At 57.8% G+C, this 20,603-nt stretch overlaps 3 protein-coding genes across 3 annotated transcripts in view; 2 read left to right on the forward strand and 1 right to left on the reverse strand.

Moving 5' to 3' along the window:
• Window positions 1-2,253: 2,253 nt before the first annotated feature.
• Window positions 2,254-12,647, forward strand: ETH_00001555 (ubiquitin carboxyl-terminal hydrolase, putative; the record flags this gene model as incomplete). Its single annotated transcript, XM_013372986.1, has 15 exons — window positions 2,254-4,244; window positions 4,839-4,982; window positions 5,453-5,553; window positions 5,985-6,091; window positions 6,293-6,384; window positions 6,769-7,405; window positions 7,978-8,364; window positions 8,506-8,925; window positions 9,217-9,615; window positions 10,036-10,948; window positions 11,308-11,417; window positions 11,874-11,945; window positions 12,125-12,231; window positions 12,397-12,458; window positions 12,589-12,647. The coding sequence occupies 15 exons, from the start codon at window positions 2,254-2,256 to the stop codon at window positions 12,645-12,647; spliced, it is 5,601 nt and encodes a 1,866-aa protein (XP_013228440.1).
• A 2,456-nt stretch (window positions 12,648-15,103) lies between these two features.
• On the forward strand, window positions 15,104-17,642 carry ETH_00001560 (mitochondrial alternative NADH dehydrogenase 1, putative; the record flags this gene model as incomplete). Its single annotated transcript, XM_013372987.1, has 3 exons — window positions 15,104-16,628; window positions 16,904-17,037; window positions 17,241-17,642. The coding sequence occupies 3 exons, from the start codon at window positions 15,104-15,106 to the stop codon at window positions 17,640-17,642; spliced, it is 2,061 nt and encodes a 686-aa protein (XP_013228441.1).
• A 614-nt stretch (window positions 17,643-18,256) lies between these two features.
• Window positions 18,257-20,603, reverse strand: part of ETH_00001565 (uncharacterized protein) — a gene marked incomplete at both ends in the record, with an annotated part of 4,141 nt that continues 1,794 nt past the window's right edge. Inside the window, 4 exons of the mRNA XM_013372988.1 lie at window positions 18,257-18,466; window positions 18,603-18,728; window positions 19,130-19,550; window positions 19,761-20,597. Of these exons, the coding sequence (XP_013228442.1) occupies window positions 18,257-18,466; window positions 18,603-18,728; window positions 19,130-19,550; window positions 19,761-20,597 (1,594 nt within the window). The remainder of the gene's footprint in view (window positions 18,467-18,602; window positions 18,729-19,129; window positions 19,551-19,760; window positions 20,598-20,603) is intronic.

The following is a 20,603-nucleotide window of genomic DNA, read 5'->3' on the forward strand; positions in this document are numbered from 1 at the left end:
GGGGAAACCTTGCTGCCCGCCCTCTTCGTTTTCCCTCAGCAACACGATGCGCGTGAGAGTAAGGTCTACAGGCTCACAATTTATGGTTCTCCGAGCACACGGCGGCCGCTCTTTGGCGGAAATAAGCGGTATTGTCTGCTCCTTCGTCACCAGTGAACGAATGGAATGCGTTACAAACATATTGAGGAAATGTTAAGCAAGACAAGCACAGCTGCAGAAGTCTTTAAGGAAGTTGTCCACCGGCTGCACTTTACATTTAGCTGCCACCGTTTAGTTGCAAAGAAAACCTTCTTCGCTCCTGCCCGAAGGAAGATGGTGACTCGAAACGTGTAATTAAAGAACAACAGGAATGCTCACGGCTTAACCGAGTTCGTGAAAACGTAATGAGCAGTGTTTAGTGCGGAATTGCACACAAGAACAGAACACAAGTAGACGGAGAGCTGCTGCGGCTAGGATCCGCAAGAGGCTTGTGACTGAGGCAGAGTGGGACATACCTGAGTCACGAGATGGCGCCGAAGGCGCCAAACAGGAGAAGCCTCCCCTTTAACAGTGGCCACTTGCCACACGGGTCTCCCTCAAGCACCTGGGTGTCTCAACCATGGCGTCGTGTCTTTGACATTCTGAGTTTTTAGTCCTATCGCATGCATCCATGTAGATTGCAACACATTGAGAGGGCTCGCTAGCTCCTGCCCACGCCAACGGCAGACGTAAACTGTGTAGGGGAGCCCTGATTTCAAATAAATACAATGATTCAGCAGAATTACGGGGGCTCTGCTGCAGCAACATGCCGTAGGAGCATCTCAGGTGCTGGTTGCTGCCTCTGCCGCGCCTAGGATGAAGTGGTAGAGTGCATGTGTTCCCCCTGTGTTGGCCCGGCCAGGTGGAAGTAAGAAACGGTCTGTTTAAGGTTTGGGCTTTGAAGTCTAGGGTTTGCAATGTATTTATTTCGTGTGTCCCCACGCAGAACTGTTGCTTCGGCTGCGGGCGGTGTGTGCCGGGACGGCTCCTGCGCAGCAGCAGAGCGGGGGCTCTGTGGTTCTGTTGCATGTTGCACTGCTTCGCATTTCCCCCTTTTCGGTTTTTCTTCTCTTTACTGCAGAGTCTCTCATATATTCCTTTCAAACCCACAGAGCGTACTGCGGCCGGGCAGGGCCGCCCGTCACCGCATGCACTACACCCCTCTTTCTCTTGCTCGTTCCCTTGCAGTCTCAGCAGGCAGCCACTTCCCAGCCTATTCTTATTTACATTCGAATCTCTTTCTGACGCCTCTTCTCGCTCAACTCCCAAACTCTCCACAGACACCGCAGCAGCACTCCGCTCTCCTACACATCGCTGCGCCCAACGCCCCTCTCTTTCTCAAGGCTCACCATTGCAGTCTGCAGGGTACGCCAAATTCCCAAGAGACCCTTCGGCTTCAGTGATACTGCATGTGCGCCTGGGGTGCTTCCACACTGGGGCCGACGCCACAACGGTCCTGAGTCCCCTGCCAGGACTGGGCCCTCCATGCAGTAGCCCCTACTGGCTTCCACGGCCGCCACGGCCTAACGGAGGCCTTTCTTTTTGGCTGTTGCTTACGAATTCTAGTGGTTTCTGGCCTCTCGTCCCCGAGGCAGGGCTAATTGCTGGGGTCGGCGGTGGGGGCTGCCCAGGGCCGCTGGTTCTCTTTCCCAGTGGCTCCGTTGCCGCGCTGGCTGTGCGGCTGCTGCTGCTGTGGAGTGTATGTTCACTGCGGGGCCGCATTAGCTGCCCCTCGTGACCAGCCCGCCTCATCTTCTGCTGCTGTGGCCGCCGTCTCCACGCGGTCCTCTGTGACCTGCAGTGTAATTGAGGAGCAGCAACGAAGACGCGGGAGCAGCTCGTTGTTTATCTTGTTTGTGTGCTGTGTTGTGTTGCATTTCGCTGCAGGTTGGCCCCACGGACTTACCCGTTTGGCTGTCTTGTAGCAGCAGCAACTGCAGCAGCCGCAGTCGAGGTGTGAAGGCACCCCAGTTGCTGCTTCTACTTTTTTTCAGCAGCAGACGCAGTGTGTTTTCGGCAGTGGACACCGAGACAGGCAATGCCTGAGCCGTGATCTCGGAAGTCGCTGCCCCTTTGCAGCGGCAGCAGCAGCAGCAGCAGCAGCCGCAGCACCAAGAGCGGCGGCAGCGGATTCCCTTCGTGTTGGGCGGTGTGGTCTAGCGTTGCTGTTGTTTCTTTTTGGGCCGTGTCTGTCGTGTTTTTGTTCCTGGGTCGCACTTGCTGCTGCAGGAAACAATGTCTAAGCAGCAGCAGCAGCTGCTGCTGCAGCAGCACGGGATGGACGAGGGCGACACAACCCCGCCAGCTTCCCCCGTGGACGGGTCGGAGATGCAGCAGCAGCAGTCGGGCTCTCGCCGGCCGCCGCCGTTGTCTCCGTCAACTCCCGTGTCTTCTCAGCAGCAGCAGCAGCAGCAGCACGCGCCGGTGCCGGACTATTCGCTTAAGTCGCTTCCGCCGCCCTCGACGTGGGAGCTGGACTTCACGCTGCCGTCGTTCCTGTCGCGGTACGCAAGCAGCAGCAGCAGCAGCAGCAGCAGCAGCGAGCCCCTGGGCGAAGAAGTCCTCACAGTCTACAGCGAATGGAGAGACACGCCCGCTGTCAGATTCCGCCTCATGCTCCACCCCGTCTCCCCCGTCAGCGGGGGCTCTGCAGGCGGGCGGGAGCGGCGGTACTTGGGGGCTTTTGTGGAGACGGCGCGCAGAGCGGACTTCCCCGAAGACTGGGTGTTTCAGCACGGGTTGCGGTTTTACATATACGCCATTAACCCCGTCGACTACCGCCAAAGCCTCTTCAAACAGGACACTTACCACTTTGCATGCGACGACGCAGACAGGGGCTGGCACCACTTCGCTTCGCACCAGGAACTCATTCAGGAGCGCTTCCTGGGGGGCCCCACGGGCGAGGCCCTTTACCTCAGGGCGGGCTGCACTCCGGTTTGTGCTGCGGTCTCCCGCAGAATCCGCACCCCGTGCCCCCCCGCGCCGCTCCCGCCCCCCGTCCCGGCCCCTGCTGCTGCTGCTGCTGCTGCGGAGGCGGGGGCCAAGCGGCAGCAGCAGCTGCAGCAGGGCGAGGTCGAGTCGCCCCGGGGGCCCCCCGCGCCGTTCGCCGGCATCGGGCCTGCGGCCCCGCCTGCGGGCGCTGCACCAGCAGGGGGAGCAGCAGCTGCAGCAGCAGGGGGCATGGGCCGCTGCGGCCGCGGCTACGTCGGGCTGCGCAACCACGGCGCCACGTGCTACATGAACGCGCTGCTGCAGTCTCTTTATTTCATCGGTAAATTCAGAGAGGCAGTCTACGCGCTGTCCTTCGACACCAAAAACACCTGCGGCCCCCGCAGCGTAGACATTCTGGAGCGCCGCCGCTGCAGGCGGAAGCGGGGCAGGGCGTTTGCTGCTGCTGGCCTCGACCGAGCCAAGAGGGGGGAAGCCCCTGCTGCAGCAGCAGAAGCAGCAGCAGCAGCAGGCGTCGACGGCGCAGAGACGGAAGGCAGGGACTGCAACGGAGTGGGGGGCGAGCCCGAAGGGCAGATGGATGTGGAGGGCCAGAGCCCGTCTTCTGCGGTTTCGGAGGGAGCAGCAGGAGCCCCTGCAGCAGCAGCAGCAGCAGCAGGGTCCTTTTCTGAAGAAAGCACGGACAGCGAAGACGAACTGTCCGACTTGGAGGAGAGCGAGCTTCGGGACCTGCTACTGGAGGAAGAGGCGGGGCGGAGGTCGCCTCCGTCGATATCTCTTGCGCTTCAGAATTTATTTGTGAAGTTGTTTACAGCCGAAGAAGCTGTGCCGTACAAAGACTTGATTCGTTCGTTTGGCTGGGACGCGGCGGACGCCTTCACGCAGCAAGACACGCACGAACTGCTGAAGCTGCTGCTGGACAAAGTGGAGGAGCAGATGCGGGGCACTCCCGCGGAAGGCAGCGTCAAGGCCATGTTTGAAGGCGAAATGGAAACTTACGTGGAGTGCCTCCACGTCGACTACAAGAGCGCCCGCAAAGAGGCCTTCGAAGACATCAACCTCGACGTCCAGGGCTGCTCGGGGGTTCGCGAGAGCCTCCAGCGCCTGGTGGTCCCGGAGCTGCTCGAGGGCGACAACGCCTACGACGCGGAGCAGCACGGAAAGCAAACCGCCAGGAAGGGAGTCCGCTTCGTCCGCTTTCCCCCGGTCTGCGTCTTCCTCCTCAAAAGATTCGACTTCGACTTCGCCAGGATGGACACCGTCAAGGTCTTCGACAGGTGATTCAGGCCCCCCAGACTCCACGCTCGAACAGGCGCCACTCTTCAGCGCGTCTTGCTGCAGTACCAAATAGCCTCAGTGCATGCTCTCTTACTATTGGCCTCTTTCTCGCGTCGGCCTCAGTTGCTGCTGATCTCTCTACGGGCGTGCGCGTTTTGCTGCTGCTGTTCGAAGTTCTACGGCGCTGCTTCTTCTGGCCTCGTGGGGTGTTTTTGTCACACTCTTTTTCTTCGATCGTTTTGTCCCACTCTTCTTTTTCTTGCTTGGGGGCCCCTCCCTCCCTTGCCTCTTCCTGCATCCCCTAGCGGCTCGCCGCCCGGCTGCTGGGTTTTACTGTCTGTGCGATTTGGTCATTTGTTGGCTTCGCTGTGCTCCTTCTTACATTGCGGGTTTCTGTCTTCTTGCAATCTCCGTGACGTTTCCCGCTCTCTGTCTGCCTGCGGCCGCGTCTGTTGAGCTTCGAGGCCTTCGATTTTATCCAGGAAATTCGTGACTTAGGCTTCTCGAGCTTCGAGCCTTGGCGCTCGACTTAAACGAGTTTTGCGAAGGCGCTGGAGTGTACGCGCTGCACTCGGTGTCTGTGCTGCTATTAGGTACGAGTTCGAGCGGGAGCTCGACTTAAACGAATTTTGCGAAGGCGCTGGAGTGTACGCGCTGCACTCGGTGTCTGTACACCAGGGCGACGTCAACTCTGGCCACTACTACTCATTTCTCAGGCCTGCTCCGGGCACGCAGTGGTCAGTGTGGTGCTGCTGCTGCTGTTTTGCTGCTGCAACTGTTTTGCTGCTGCTGTTGTTTTGTTGCTGCTGCTGTTTTACTGCTGCTGCCGTTGCTGCGCGTTCCGATGCGCTTGCTGCTTGCGCATGTAGCGAACAGTACTGTGCGTTGGGTTTGCCGAGCTTGCCTGTATGTTTTGTTGCCGCGTTTCACTTGGCGATGCTTCAGCGCCGTTTCTTTTGTCTCCTTGATTGCTTTTCGTCGGTTGCTGGCTGTTGTATCTGTTTTGGTTCCTTTGCCCCTCAATTGCTGTCTCCGCGTCTTTTTGTTTTTTCTTTCATGTCCGCCTTTTTTGCTGTTTTCCTCTTCGCCTGCAGTTGCCGCTGAGCGCCCTCGCCCATTTGGTTCTCAGTCTCTTCAACTCTCTCTGGCCTATGCACTTGTAAACTCACTCCGTTTGCGGCTGTCTTCCTTTTGCTGCTTTCTCCAGGATGCGCTTCGACGACGAGAAAGTTTACCATGTCAGTGAATACGCCGCCATAGGGGACAACTTTGGCGGCGAAGAGTTGGAGTGCTACAACTACCTGAGAGGTGTGGCTTATCCTCATCTTCTGGAACTCTCCTTCTCGTCAGACGCTCTCTTTCTTTTTAATGAATTCCTCTCTCACCAACTGAGCTGCTCGTGCAACCGCCCTCCCAGCCTGCGCGCACCGTGATCTCGCTTCCATCCGCTCGTGTTGTCTTTTTACCTCTTCCTGTCGCTTTTTCTTGTCTCGGTTCCCATTACTTCGTGGCCACTTTTGTCAATTTCCATGCTGCTTCCCGAGCTCCTCGACTTTCTTCTGTTGTGCTGCTGTTCTAATACACTTAGTGCATGCAAATATGTCCCGCAGCGCATTACGTTAGTGCACACATATCACGCTTTGTTCCCCTCAGCACATTTAGCATTCTTGGCCTTTCCCAAAGAATTCCTTTTTCTTAGAACTTGGAATCTAGATTTGGGATTTGTGAATTATCTTTAGGAGAGAGAAAGCCCAGGACGCGCAACAAACCTTACAACGCGTACATCCTCGTCTATGTCAATAAAACGCTTGCACCCAGCCTTCTAGCTGACTGCAGCCCTCTCAAGGTCGGTGCTGCTGCTGCTGCTGCTTGCTGCTGGCACTGGTACTGCTTCTGCTGCTCCTTGCTCGTGTTTCTGGTGCTGCTGCTGCTGCGTGCACCAAACACGGCAATATGGATCGCTGAGCTCTCTTCTGCTCAGCACTGGGCTGCATTTAAAGTTTGTTGTGGAGCAAGTTGTTTCTGTATTTCTTGAGTGTACGCACAGGTTAACCCCCAAATATTGAGTCGCTGTCGCACTGAAGAGCAGTTGAGGCGCCTACGGACCTCCATTCGAAACGTTCTTGAGAAGAGTGTCAGGTAGGAATGCTGCATTTGTCTCATCGCCGCCTTTTTGTGTTTTTTCGGTGCTTCCGGCTCCTTGACTGTCCTCCTCCCTGTCATCTTTTGTACTTGTTGCCACTGCAGTCCTCTTGATCTGCACTTTCCCGCCATGTGAATCTTCTCAGGATGCCTCTGCATGCACTGCGAAATGCTCTTGCCTCGTGGCTTTAGCTCATCATGCCGTTGTGCTTTCCTCTGGCTGCCTCTGTCCATGGGATCCGTTTGCAAGCTTGCACTTCAGTCCTGTCTACACTTGCCATGACTATCTCTCTCACCAACCCTAGCCTATAATGAAGAGCTGAACTGCCTCAGTTCGAGCATTTTGCAGCAGAGCTGGCTTTTGGGTTTGTGTGCTGTCAGGGTCAAGGTCTACCACCCGCTGCAGTTCAAGTACCGCCGCTTCCTGGAACTGCCGTACCTGTCTGTGACTCCGATACTGGACCTAAAGCGCAGTCGGGACAGCCAGCTGCAGCAGCTGCACGAGACGATAAGCCACGAGCTCACGAGGCTGCTCTACGGCGGCGGGGGCAGCTCGAAGGGGTCCCAGGGGTCCTCCGGGTCTCAGTCTCAGGGTTCTCAGGGGAGTGGCGGCGACGGCCCGCCCCGGGTGCAGTTCATGTTGCACCTGATAAACACGTCAGTGGAGTCCCCGCGTTTCGACGCAATTGAACTGGGGCCCAACGCGTACTTGGGAGAGATTCTGAGGCGCAAGGGAGGAGGGGGAGGGGCTGGAGTTGAGGTCAGCCTGCACGTTTTGGCCGTCCCAGAAAAGGCCGTGTTCTCCAGCCCCCTGCAGCACGACGAGTTCGTGAGGTGTCAGTGCCTGCTCTTCATCAAGTACTTCTCGTCGCTCTCCCGCACCGCCAAAGAAGTACACGTCAACAAGGCAGGACAGATCCAGCAGCCGCAGCAGCAGCAGCAGCCGGGGACGGATGCTGCTAAAGAGGAGAACGTGATTTGCTTGGATGTCGTTTATGTCCCTTACGAGTGGAAAGTTGTGAGCCCACAGCACTGCGGCTCTCTTTTGCTGCCTGCGCGCCCCAGCTGCCGGTTCTAACTGCGACAGATTTCTCTGTCTTATCTTTGCTGTTCTCATCATTTTAGTTTCACCTTTCCGCAATTTGTAGTTTCATTCTGGCTGCCACTGCCTGTCAGTGCTTCTGTTTGCCTGTCTGCCTTTGCTGCTATCTTTGGCTGCCGGCCTACGTTTCTGCTATTTCTGCTTGTCCGTGTCGCTCTGGACTTCTCTTTCTATCCTCTTGCATATTTTTCCTTCTCCCCTTGTCTCGAGTTTTGTTTCTCCTTTGTGGCCGCTCTCGCTCTCGATGTTGTCTGTATTTCTCTCTGTTGCTTATGCGTTTGTTTTGCTGGCCATATCTCGTGCGTTCGTTTGCTTGCCAAATTTTTGTTGTATTTGTTTCTGTTTCGCGTCTTGAATTGTTGAATTCACCTTCTGATTGTTCCCTAGTCCCCAATTCATCTTCTGGAATTATGGCTTTTGGCCATTTGCTCTGCAGCAGTCAGAATAGCAAATCAGCCCGCAGGGACGGCTTTGTGTGGCTCGTGCAGCGAGACCTGGAGCCCCACGTCTACCGCCTGATCCACCAAGCCATGCAAGACGGCGTGATAGATGAGGGCCCCGCCCGCGCTGCTGAAGTGGCCCGAATGGTTTCGTTTTTGCCTTCGAATTTGCCGCCTCTGTCTTGCTGCGCCCCTTATCCTTCTCCGCTGCCTTCGCCGCTGCCGCCCCCGGCCTCCAAGGCCGCAGGCTATCCTTGCCTCCAGTGGACGCAGGGCTCCTCGGCAGCAGCAGCAGCAGCAGCAGAAGCAGCGGCAGCAGCGCCCATTCCCACAGGCACCTCGACGCTGCAGCTCACTGCCTGTCTCGAACTCGATATCACTGACAAGATGCAGACAGAGAGACTGGTGCCTCGCAAGACTGTGCGCAACTCAAAGGTAGGTCCTCATATTCTGTGCCTGCTTTTCCCCATTTTCGAACTTGCTTCTCCCCCGCTGCGTCTGTGCTTCTGAGTCTGCTGCTGGACATGCGTCTGCTTCCGTTTCCGTCTTTGTCTCCTTGTCTGTTGCGCTATTTAGATTTATTCCGGGGACCTGCTGGTGTATTCTGTCGACTTGCCTCAACCGCTGTTGGAGTATAGAGAGGCGCAGCAGAAGGTGGGCTGCCGGCCCGAGGACTTGGCGCCGCAGCAGGCGTACAACCCCTCCTCTCTGGCTGAGGAGGGCCACTCAGCGCTAGAAGCAGCAGCAGCAGCAGCAGCAGCCGGGGGCGCACCGGCTGGAGGCGACGCGACCTCCTCTTTGGTGCCGTGGGGAGGAGGGCCCCCCAAGGAGGTCCGGGGCCTCAGTCTGCTGCCTTTTGTTCCCCGGGCCCGGGGCGGCAACATCCCGCCCTCTCCTCCCCCGCTGCCAGTTTACCTCTGCAACGACTTTGTGGACTTTTGTCTCGAGAGCCAGGCCACTGAGGTCTACCATGTTCGACTTTATGACCCATTCGAGGTATGCTGGGCTTGCATTATGGAGCCATAAAGAGTTCGCATACACATATGTGTATATATATATAGTGCTAGGCTTAAGGCAAATCGGTGTTTGCTTGTGGGCACCGTGCTGCGGGCATACTTTTGGCGGCTTTTTTTTCCGCTTCTCGCGTCTCCTGTTTATATCCTTCGGGTTCTGACGAAGTCGCGTGTTGTTTATTGGTGTTGTGGCTGTGTGGAGTGGGTCTTGCGGGACATTTTGTGTTTGCTGTTGACTGCCTTTCGCACCCGTCTTTTTGCTGCGGTGCGTCAGTTCCTGGGCAAAGTGATGTCCTCTTCTGGTTGCCTGCTGCTCTCGCCGTCGCTGCCGCAAGCCGCCGGCCCCGAGGGCCACTCGGCGCTGCTCTCGGAGGCTTCGCTGGTGTCGCTGGGGAGCAGCGACGGGGGCTGGCAGGGGGGTGAGGAGACGCCGCTGGGTTCCCCCGGGGTCCCGCAGCACCCCACGGGGCCCGCGGGGGAGTCCACGGCCACTCTAGGGGCGCCCACGGAGGCAGCTGCTGCTGGTGCTGCAACAAAATCCAAGACTGAAGACGCAGAGGAGGACGCGGCCCTGGCCACGCCCGTCGCTGACGATCCCTGGCTCCACATGCCGAAGACGAAGCCGATTTGTGTCAAGGAGTTTTCCCTCAGCGGCAGACTGCCCGCGAGACAGGTGAGCTTGCATTCATCTTTCTGCTGCTTTTCTCTTATCAGAGCATTTATCTTTTATCCATTGAGTGCATTTAGTCTGCATATGCAGTCCATTTGTTGGCCGTCGCTTGCGCAGTTGCGTTTTGCGAGATCAAGCAGAAGTGAACTACCGCGATCCTGCTGTTGCTGTCGCTGCTCATGCTGCTGCTGCCGTTCGTTGTTGCCCTCCTACTAAGGTCTCACCCTGCCTGTCCTTGCCCAGGCATCCCTCTCTCTGTTTTTATTTAGACTTCGCTGTCATCCTTTTTAATGTCTTTATACCTTCGATTTCTACCCGGCCTGCAGCTCTGCTGCTTCTCGCTGTCTAGCGGCTGCAGCGCAGCAGCAGCAGCAGCAGCAGCAGCCTCGTGTGCTGTACTGCGGCTGCGTCATTGTTCCGCAGGCGCTGCAGTGGATTGCCTGGCACTTTGGAGTCGACCCCAGCCAGCTGCTGCTGTTCCCGGAGCCTCCGCTGCTGTCTGACCGCAAGGTGGTGCCCCTCGACATAGACGCCATGGTGGTATCTGCTGAAGTTACGCGGGAGCAGCAGCAGCAGCAAATGTTACTGATACAGAAGGGAGAAAGGGAAGCACCAGGGAAGAGGCAGCTTTCGCTTGATGAATTGTACATGCAGCTGCAAGCTGCACAGTCGTGGCCGGGGTGCCTTGATAGGAGGCGAACTCTTGCAGCAGCAACTGCAGCATCAGCAGCAGCAGGCGGGACCGCATCAACAGCAGCAGCAGCTGCGCGTCTACCTCGAGAGCTGCATTTGTGTCTGTTGCCGGGTCACTTCCGCCTCTATTCCCGCATCGTAAATGCGTTGACGCTTCCGTCTCAGCAGCAGCAGCAGCTGCAACAGCTGCTGCTGTCTCCCCTTTCTCCTGCTGCTCTGTCGCCTTCGTCTTCTCCATTATCTCATACAGTCTTCACCTACATCTGCCTCATCTTCTCGAGACAGGCAGAACGTATAGGCTGCGTCTTGGGCCATATTGCTGCCTGCAGCTCAGAAGGCAGGCCCCACACAGTGGCAGACTTAATGCGAGACATTCTTTCGCGGTTGTCTCCAGCAACTGTGCAGACTTTGAGGCAGGACTACCGCTTGAGCTGCAGCAGCAGCAGCAGCAGCAGCAGCGGCGCCGCAGCAGCAGCAACAGCAACAGCAGCAGCAAAGAGCACGGCAGCAGAAGCCAGCACGTGCAAGCAAGATTTTGAGGAGGACTTAGGCCCCCTCAAACTCTCCATTTCAGACGCCTCCCACCTGCTCAGAATTCCGCCCACAGAAGAGCTCTCCTGGCTCACTCTCTATGCGCCCTCAGGTGAGCCTGCGTCGGTGCCAGTGACTTGTGCAATTTTGCTTCGAGTTCATCTCTTGCAAGTGTCTTCTTCTTTGTCTTTTTTTCATATTTTCTGTCACTTCCAATTGGACTATTGCCGCATGGTGATATGCCCGTGAAGTGCTGCTGCCTGCTTGTGCAGCCAACCGTCCGTGCTTCTTCCTGTTTTTCTTGTCTTTCTGGTCGCCTGTAGTTAATTTATTCTTTCTTTCGTGCATTGTGTCCTTTCTTGTCACCACCCCAACTTCCCCTTGCCTTTCATTCCTTCCTCCTCCGGCTGCGCCTTCGCTGCTCATCCGCATGCTTGCGCTGGTGCTGCTGCTGCTGCTGTTTTGGTGCAGCGCAAAGCCGCAGCAGGGAAGCCATTTCGAACCTTCTGGCAGTTCCTCTGCGCCTCGAAGCAGACTATACGCCTGAAGAGGAGGAACTGATACGCACTGGCGCCCGGCAGGTAGGATGAATGACGAGCGAGTTAGCTAGCTAGCTAGCTAGCTAGCTAGCTAGCTAGTTCGTTGAGCCTCTACGTGGTCTCTTACTTTTGGCTGCGTCCATGCTTGTCTAGTAGCTGCCCCGTCTATTTGTATTTGGTTCATGTCCCTTTCTTCGTGTCCCCGGCTTACCGTTGAATTAGCCTTTTACTTTCTCATTCTCGGCGCCTGTGAGCGGCTGGTTAGCAGGCCAGCTAGCTAGCTAGCGAGCTGTCTGGGCCCCACGCTGCATAGATGGCAGCCTAGTCCGGGACAGAATATCTTGCATTGGAGGTTTATGGCTCGCCAAGATCATGGGGAGCTGCGTTTTCTAGCTAGCTGGATGGCTAACTAGAGGAGTCGTAGCAGCTAGCTAGCTTTCTCGCAAAGTAGCTGCTGAGGACTTGTGCGTGTGCGCGCCGCCTGGGGTGTACGTACAGGTGCTGCTGGTGCAGCACCAGACCCCCGGAGACCGGGAGCCCTTCGGCTATCCGTTTGACATTCTTGTGGAGGTAAAATTGCAACATTCTGCAGCTGAAAATGACAATAAGGGACACAGCGGGGCTTTATAGGAGACAGGAACAGACAGAAACGCATGCAGAAAGTGGCAAAGAGAATAGAGAGAACAGAAAAACATTCACAGACACAAGTTCTCCAGCCATTCGGCTTCTCTTTTTTTCTTTGCCCTCAGCCTGAGGCGACGCTGTCTGAAATTAAGGCGCAAATAATAAAGAAATTGAGACTCCCCAAGAATGCATGGGGCAGCTGCACCTTCTTTCAGCTTGGAGACGGTGTTCGGTGAGCTCGTCTGCTTTTGCTGCTCCTCTTCTTTTTATTTCTTCCTGCTCTGCTTTTGCCCGGACACTCCCTCGCTTCGTTTGATTGCCTTGGCAGAAGTAAAGGGGAGCGTAGGTACAAAGGGGACAAGTTTTGTTTATTTTGTATTTCTGTTTGTTTCTGCAGGTGCTGGAAGGGCCCGAATGACTCTCTTGACTGGGTCAAACACCGCAATATTACTCTTATAGGTGAGCACATTCTTCTGCATTTGCTTCTGCTGCTTATACTGGCTCTTTGCTGCTGCTGCTGCAGTTTTGGCTCCTCGCTGCTGCTGCGGCGGGAGTTGCGCAATCGGTTTTGTTGTTGCTTTGCGTACAGCCGAACATTCTGCTCCCTACACGAAGCACAGAGGTCATGGGGGCATGCGCATCGCCTAGACGCCCTTAGTAATTGCTGCTGCAGCAACTGCAGCAGCAACAGCTGCTGCAGGCATTGCAGCAGCGAAATCAACAACAGCTGCAGCGACAATACTGCAGTATTTGCAGCAGCGACAGCAGTAGCTGCTGCTGCATTCCACGAGCGGGCGGCGGGCCTGAGCGGCCAGTGTTGCTGCTGCCGCTGCTGCTGCTGCCCCTCGTGTGCAGGGCAGCACAATGCCTTTTAGGAGCGATTAAACAAGACAAATGCGCGGAGATAAATACGAAACATGGGGCCACAAGGTTCTGGGCATGCAGTTGCTTTCTCGCTTGTTTCTCAACATGTAACTAAGGCCCTCTGTTTGTTGTACTAATGCTGGTGGCTGCTGCATGCGCTGCGCTGTGAAGGCCTAGGGCAAAACACCCACGGCAGTCTGCGTTTCATTGTAACTCCTTCCTAGCTTTCTTGTGCCTATCCATGGCCTTTTGCAGCGACTTCGTCTCGAGTTAGGGCAGCTGCGGGCGCGTAGAAAGTGCACAGCAGCAGCGGCTGCTGTGCCGAAGCTGCTGTACATGCAGTGACGGCTTAAGTTGAGCAGTTCTTACTGCTTTCCCTGGTAGCCAATAGATAGACACTTCTAGGTGGCTGCGGCTACACATGCAGTTTGCTGGAACTCATCGCTGTTTGCTGCTGCTAGATGTTGCTCGCAGCTGCTAGCTGCAGCTATGTGAAGCCGTACGGGCTCGCATCAAGCGCCTGGAGCTGCTGCTAAAGTGCGCTGCTGCAGCTTGCATGCAATAGCCACAAGGGCGGGTGGCTGCAGTTAGCTACGGCTAGCTGCGACCGCTGTGGACTACCACTTGGGAGGCCCCGCTAGCACTGCTCTCAGCCCATTTAGAAATTAGATATATTGAGGCTCCCAGGAGGCTAACGAAGGGCAAATGAACGTGGCCAGAGCCTCTGGACCTTTCGGTCTTAATGGGTTCTGCACTACATGCGATGTGACACGCATGCAAATGTATGCGTTGTGGCGCACGGGCTGCAGCAAATTGCTCCAGTCCCGCAGTCATCTTCAGGTCACTCAATTCCATTTGCTAAGGCGCCCACGCTCTCTGCCCGGTGACTAGATCAAATCAAAAGCAGCCGTAGATACTACCGTATGCACGCATGCATATACACATACTTATATATGTATGTTTATGTGCAAGCAACACGTATACGTACTTACATATATATATGTATACATATGTACCTAAATACATATATATACATATATACGTATACATATATGTATTTGCACAGGTGAAAGTAGGTTGCAGCAGCTGGTGAACTGCGGTTGGAGGCTACAGCGGCTACAAGTCATGTGCTTGTCGCCTGGCTCCACCAGCGCCAGCAATACGCATAACTCTCCACATATGCATGTTAATTGGAGGCAGCCAGAAAGCCGCAAAGACAAATTCGAAAAACAAACGGACTGCAAAGGAAACCATGCTCCTCTCGCTGCTTATACTGGAGGAGTGGGGCTGTTCACCAGGGCTCAGGAGGGTCACCCGTAGCAACGCAGAAAGCGCATGCAGCGCCCATTACACTCTGCAAGAAAGAATCCAGCCAGTGCAGTCCCGCATGCATGCACAGAAGCTCTTGTGTTGCCTCGTTTATGGGAGAAATTTGTGCTAGAAGTCATTCGCAACTAAGTGCGAATATGCAGCAGTGGGACAGATGGGCACCTGGGGACTGAGACCTTTGTTTGCGGCAGGATTCTGCGTGTTACTGGATTTAATGTAACTTCTATTAACTAAATTAAATTCTGAAATGCTAACTGGATAAATAAAACTGCACTTTTCAGGGTGTTCATTGTGTTACTGTAGGCATTCGCTGCATGCGGGGAGGGGCGGCCGGCGTGGGGGTGAAAATGGGCCTCAGAAGGAGTCTAAGGGTCTAAAAAATGGCACTCATTTGTCTTGTAGCCTTTAAATAATTTCCTTTTAATTGAAATGGGAAATAAGAAGGGAAGAAGAAGAAAGAAAGGGTGGTTGGTGGGCCGGGTCTGCGTCTGAAGGCGCGACCCCCGTCCCAGCCCCGTGCACCCCAGCAGCACGTGCCAGGTTTGTGTTTGGGAGCTGCAGGGCAGAAGGACTGTTAAAAGTATTGAATTGAGGAGCTGTTGGTGCTGAGAAGGGGGGCGTGTCACCGTACACGGCGTCCTGGGCTGTACGTACGGCTGCTCGCACGGAGACAGCAGTTTAGTGAGGGCTTCCGCTTCAAGCTTTTGCGTATAGGCGGCCCTTGAACGCGGTGCCTTTCTTTGAGTTTATTTGCGACTTTGTGTCGGAAGTATTCCGGAAAGCTCTGTGGGCGTTGAAGGCGCCGGCAGCGTCGGAGAGGAGGAGCGTGTGGCAGCAGTTCCTGTTTACACTGGCGGTAGATTTGAGGCATTTGAGCTACGGGGCTTCTTCTGGAGTGTACGAACACGGAAATGGTCCGCATGCGCGCCCTTAGGTATTTGGGAAGGGCCCTCGCGGGCTCGACTCCGGCTCTTGCTGCGGCGGTGGGGCCCCCCGCGCAGTGCAAGGAGCGCGTCAGTAGCAGCAGCAGCGACTTGAGCAGCCTGGTGGACAGCCCGCCCCCCGTGTTGGGGGAGGGGGCCTCGCTGCGTTGGCAGCTGCGGAACGCGCTGACTTCGCTGCAGGTGCGGCTGCACCTGCTGCGGCTGGAGCCTTCGGTGGCGGGGGAGGGGGCCCCCGAGGGGCCCCCCGGGTCGCGGGGGCCCCGGGGCCCCCGCCGCAAACGCGTGGTGGTCGCGGGCGGCGGCTGGGCCGCGGCCTCCTTCGTCAGCAAGCTGGACCCCCGCCGCTTCGAGGTGGTGTGGATTTCCCCGCAAGACCATTTTTCTTACACGCCGCTGCTGCCCTCGGCCTGCGGGGGCAGCTTGCCTGTGGCTGCATGCACTTCGAAGCTGCGGGACTTGCTGTGCTTCGGGGGCCTCCCTGCAGCGCGGGGCCGGTACCACCGGGCGTTCGTGGAGTCCGTGGACTTGGCCCGGAAGACGGTGACTTGCAGGCCCGCTGCAGTGCCGGAGGGGCCCCCCGGGGGCCGCGGGGGGGCCCCCTGGGAGGAGCCTTTTGACTACATGGTGCTTGCTGTCGGCTCGGATGTGAACACTTTCAACATTGAAGGAGTCAAGGAACATGCGCTGTACCTCCGCACAGCCCAAGACGCAGAGAGGGTCCGGGCCCGCCTGGGGGCCTGTCTCGAAGCTGCAGCAAACCCCTCAGTGACAGCAGCAGAGCGGGAGCGGCTGCTGACCGTGGTGGTGGTGGGGGCGGGGCCCTCGGGGGTGGAAGCAGCAGCAGAAATCCGGGACTACCTCAACACCACGGGGGCCCGGCTGTACCCAGACCTGCAGCAGCACTTCAAAGTGCTGCTGCTGGAGATGGGCGCTGCGCCCCTCCCCATGTATGACCAGCAAGTGCAGCAAGCAGCAAAGGCCACGTTTCAGAAGAGCGGCGTCGAGCTGCACCTGAACACGCAGGTCACGCGCGTGGGGCCGGACGCAGTGACGGTGCGGCGGCTGCAGCCGCGCGCAGCAGCAGCAGCAACTGCAGCAGCAGCAGCCACCACTGCGGCGGCGGCTGGCGGCGGCGCCGCCAAGGAGGGCGCCCCCGCCGGCGCCGGCGGCACCTCCGCAGGCGCGGGCGCTGCTGCTGCTGCTGCTGCGGCCGGCGCTGCAGCAGCAACCCCTGCAGCAGACACCATCCCCACCAACTTCGTCTTGTGGGCCTCCGGAGTCCGCCCCACAGAACTCGCCACTGCTGTCGCCAGGGGCCTCCCCGCCCAGAGCCGCCCCCAGCGCCTCCTTGTTGACCCCGCGCTGCGCGTCTTGGGCACGGACTGCCTTTTTGCTGCTGGCGACTGCTGCACCATTGAGCCCCCCAAGCTCGCCCAGCACGCCCAGCAGCTCTTCCAAAGGGCTCAGAGGGAAAACCCCACCAGCGGCGCAGGTACGCCCGCCTTCCCTCCCCACAGACGCCACGCAACACACAGGGCCCCCACAGTGGGCCCCCAGGGGCCCCCGCGCCCACAGAGGGGGCCCCGGACCCCCGCAGGGGGCCCCACGGCTCGCGAAGGGGCCTCCAGACCTGCACAGGGGGCCCCTGGACCCGCACAGGGGCCCAAAGGCCCACAAAGGGGGCCCCGGGGCCCACAGAGGGGGGCCCATGGCTCCAGAGGGCTCCGCCTGATGTGCACTGCATGCGTTTTTCGGGGCTTTCTGCAGGTACCGAATGGCTGCTGGCGAATGGCGAGAAGCTCTCGACAGTGTTTCCCCAGCTGCACCCCAAGCGCAACAAACTCGACACCCTCGCTCCGAGGTCTAATCTAGACTTGAAACAGTTTACGGAGCTTCTGCAGGTGAGGCAGCACCTGGTTCCGCTGGGAGTTCTCGGGTGTACAGACAGCCGAGGGGCCCGCAGCGCCGCGGGCGGCGCCTGAGGGCCGCGTTTGGGAAGGAATCTTGTGTGCCTTTGCAAGTTTGAGGTGGCAATTGTTGCTGTTTTCGGCGTCTAATGCCTTATTTCACTTGCATATTTGTTTTTGCCGCTTCGCATTCGCAGGAAATAGACAAGCGCTACGTGAGCCCGGCCCCGACGGCGCAGAACGCCCGCCAAGAGGGAATGTACCTGGCGCTGCTGTTCAACGCGTACCTGGGCTCTGGGGATGCTCCCAAGGGGGCCCCGGGGGCCCCCCAGGCGGCCCCAGTGCTTCCGGCGTTTGTTGACAACTGGAAGGGGTCTCTGTGCTTCCTGGGGGAGGGCACTGCAGCCCTGCAGCTGCCCGTGGGGACCTACGTGGGGGGCTTTCCGTTTACTCTGGTGTGGAAAATGGTGTATCTGCAGCTGCAGCTGAACGCCAGGGCCACCTGGCGCTGCTGCGAGGGCTGGCTGCAGACGGCGATTTTCGGCAGAGACATTCAGTGTGCTGCATCCAGCCCCAAGGACCCGAAGGAAACGCAGTAAGGCAGCAGCAGACTCTCCACGGGAGACTCAGCTGCGTCCCTACTCACGCTGCCGTCTTGAGGCAGCTAGGGTGTCGTGAAAGGGAGACCCTGGGGGTCCCCAAAGCGCTCCCTACCTAGGGAACCCTGCATGTGCACTAGGTGACCCAGGGGCCCCCCTGAGGGCCCCCTTGTACTCGCGCGAAGAGCGGGTACCTCCAATGTGGAGAGCAGAAAGGGCCCGTAGTTGGGCCAGAAGGACCCTTTAGGACCTTATGGTCATTGCCGAATTAGTGACGCTAAAAGCAGTCAAGGGCCCCCCAAGGCGCATGTGAGGCCACTGCATGCATGTGTAACGTAACAAGTTGTGGGGTGTACATACAGCCCACCCACCACAAACAGCCATAACTGACGAATCGCGAACTGCGGTTGGCGCCCATGCATGCATGCATGGGGTTGAGCCCTCCGAAGTATCTGTACACCTCAGACGGTGGACTTTCATTTTCATTTTATTTGGAGAAACAGTCTGAAACAGAGACGCAGCGTTGCAGGTGCACTCACGCTGCTGCCGCTGCTGCTGCAGCACCAGCAGCAGCTCACCCTGCAGCTGTGCGCTGCGCGCCCTTAGGGGCCCGTTTAGTGTGGGGAGGACACCAAGATGTCTACAGTGTATAGACACCCCACTTTGTACTCTGCCCGAATGAACTCCCGGGGCTGACAGGAGGCCTTAGAGGCCTCAGGGGCCCCTGGGGGCCCCAGAATAGCCTCTACAGTTTGCTGCACTTCAAGCTGCAGCGGAGAGCAGCGCGGCGGCGGCAGCAGCCCGTGTAGGGGCGTCTGCACCAGCTGCAGCGCCAACACGCATGCAGCCGCAGCACGTGGCTGCTGGCAAAACAACAGCAGCGGCAGCAGCCCAATCGTCAGCTAGAGCAGCGGCAGCAGTAGCAGCAGCAACAGCAAGCACCGGCACAGCTTCAGTCACCTGCGCAGCCTGCTGCAGCAACGGCAGCGTCGGAAGGGCCCTGCGAATGTTTGTGCTGAGTGTCGAGACACCGCCAGGCTCGAGGGGAGGCACCAGCAGCGAAATGTAGAAGAGAGCGTGCTGCAACTGAAACATCACAGCTCGCAACAGCAACAGCAGCAGCAGCAGACGCAGGTGCAGCGGGGCTTCTGTCAAATGCATCGCAGGGAAAACTGCAGCAAAGGTGGCTCAGCCAGACACACATAAGACACCCCAAGCAAAAAAGGAAAAGATGCATGAGGCACTAAAAGAAAATGAAACAAAAGAGCCCTAGGTGAAGTGCAGAAGCAAACTGTGGCGCTGTGAGGCAGCAAGATGCGCCCCCAGCAGTGCAGCGGGGAGCAGCAGCTAAAGCAGACAAACACACGGGAGGGCCAGCAGCAGCAAAACAAAAAAGCAGAAATATGACAAAAGGGAAGAAAAGCCAGAAGAAGAGAGAAAGAAACAGTAGCAAAATGCAGACATGACAATGATTTGGGGGCCCCTACTGCCTGTAGCGACAGCCTCTGCTGGTCCTCTTGGGAAGCAGCAGCAGCCTGCTGCTGCCGGCGCCTCCAGCCCCAGAAGCAAGGGGTGCTTTCTACTGCATGCAGATAAGGATGCCCCGCTGCTTCTTTAACTGCTGCTGCAGGCGCCGCTGTTGCTGTTGCTGCAGGCGCTGCTGCTGCTATAGTCAGCCGCAGCAGGAGCAGCAGCTGCTCCAGCAGGGCTCCCCCAAACAGCAAGGCGGGCACACCCCCGCCAAGCAGCGCTGCAGCAGCAAAGTTTAAGGACAAGGAACGGTATGCTTGAGCAGCAACTGTGGCACTGGGCAGCAGCAGCACCGACTGCTGCTGCTGCTGCTGCTGCGCGTACAGCTGTTGCTGCTGCAAGCACTGCCGCGTGCGGTATATCTGCAGCAAAAGCAGCCTGGAAAAAAGAGGCAGCAACACACAGAAACAAAACCCTGAAACGCCAAGTGCTGCAGCACAAACTCCAACAGCAGCAGCAACCATAGCAGCGCCAGCAGCCACGGCAGCAATTTGTGTGTCTTTTCTGCCAGCGGCCCCTTTTAGTCTTTTCTACCAGCAGCCCCTTTTCATGACTTTCCTTACGAAGCTGATTAAAGTGGTTACTCACTCCTTAACTAGCGCAGCCCATGAGGAATCGCTGGAACTTGACTCAAGTTCCCGCTTTTGCTGCTGCTGCTGCTGCTGCTGCTCCTGCGGGGAACCCAAACTATTCTGCAGCAACTGCAGCCGCGCTGAAGCCCCCAATACGCTTAGTACCTGCGAGGGAGTCAGCTGCAGCAGCGCTGGATCCCATGCGGAGGCTGAAGCTTCTGGTGGGGACGCTGCAGCTTTTGCTGCTGCTGCAGCGAATCGTGCAGCAGCGACGGCAGCAGCAGGCCCTGTCCTTCGCATCGCCTGCTTTCCCTCTACAGGAGCAGCAGCGAGGGTTGCTGCAGTTGCGGTACCTGTCACCGCCGCTGCTGCCGCTGCTGCTGCTGCTGCCCTGAAGCGGCTCGGCAGCAGCTGCAGCAGCAGCTTCGCCTCCTGAGCAGCACTGCGCAGCCGCACCAGCGAGTCCAGCAGCTCCACCAGAAACTGCAGCGGGGGCCCGTCTATTTGCTGCTGATCTGGAAGTGTTTTGGGGGGCCCCTGCAGCAGCTTGAGTTGCCAAGCTGCCCCAAAAGGGCGTCCTGTCTTGCGCTGCAGTGGCTGCTGCAGTGGCTGCTGCAGGGGCTGCTGCTGCTGCAGCTCCAGCAGGAGGCGGGAGAGAGCCACACGGCAAATGCGGCGCAGCAAGTCTTCAGGCAGACTCCTGCTGGGGCTGCTGCTGCGGCTGCTGCTGCGGCTGCTGCTCCTGCTGCTGCGGCGTTTACTGGCGTTGCGAGTGTCTGTCGCTGCAGTAGCAGCTCCTTCAAGGCCCTTCCTGCGGGATTCTGATAACTTGCTGCTGCTGCTGCTGCGGCGGCTGCCA

This window comes from Eimeria tenella, genomic scaffold (genome assembly GCF_000499545.2).
Source record: "Eimeria tenella Houghton genomic scaffold, Eth_scaff116, whole genome shotgun sequence".
In the NCBI taxonomy this organism is placed as follows: Eukaryota; Apicomplexa; class Conoidasida; order Eucoccidiorida; family Eimeriidae; genus Eimeria; species Eimeria tenella.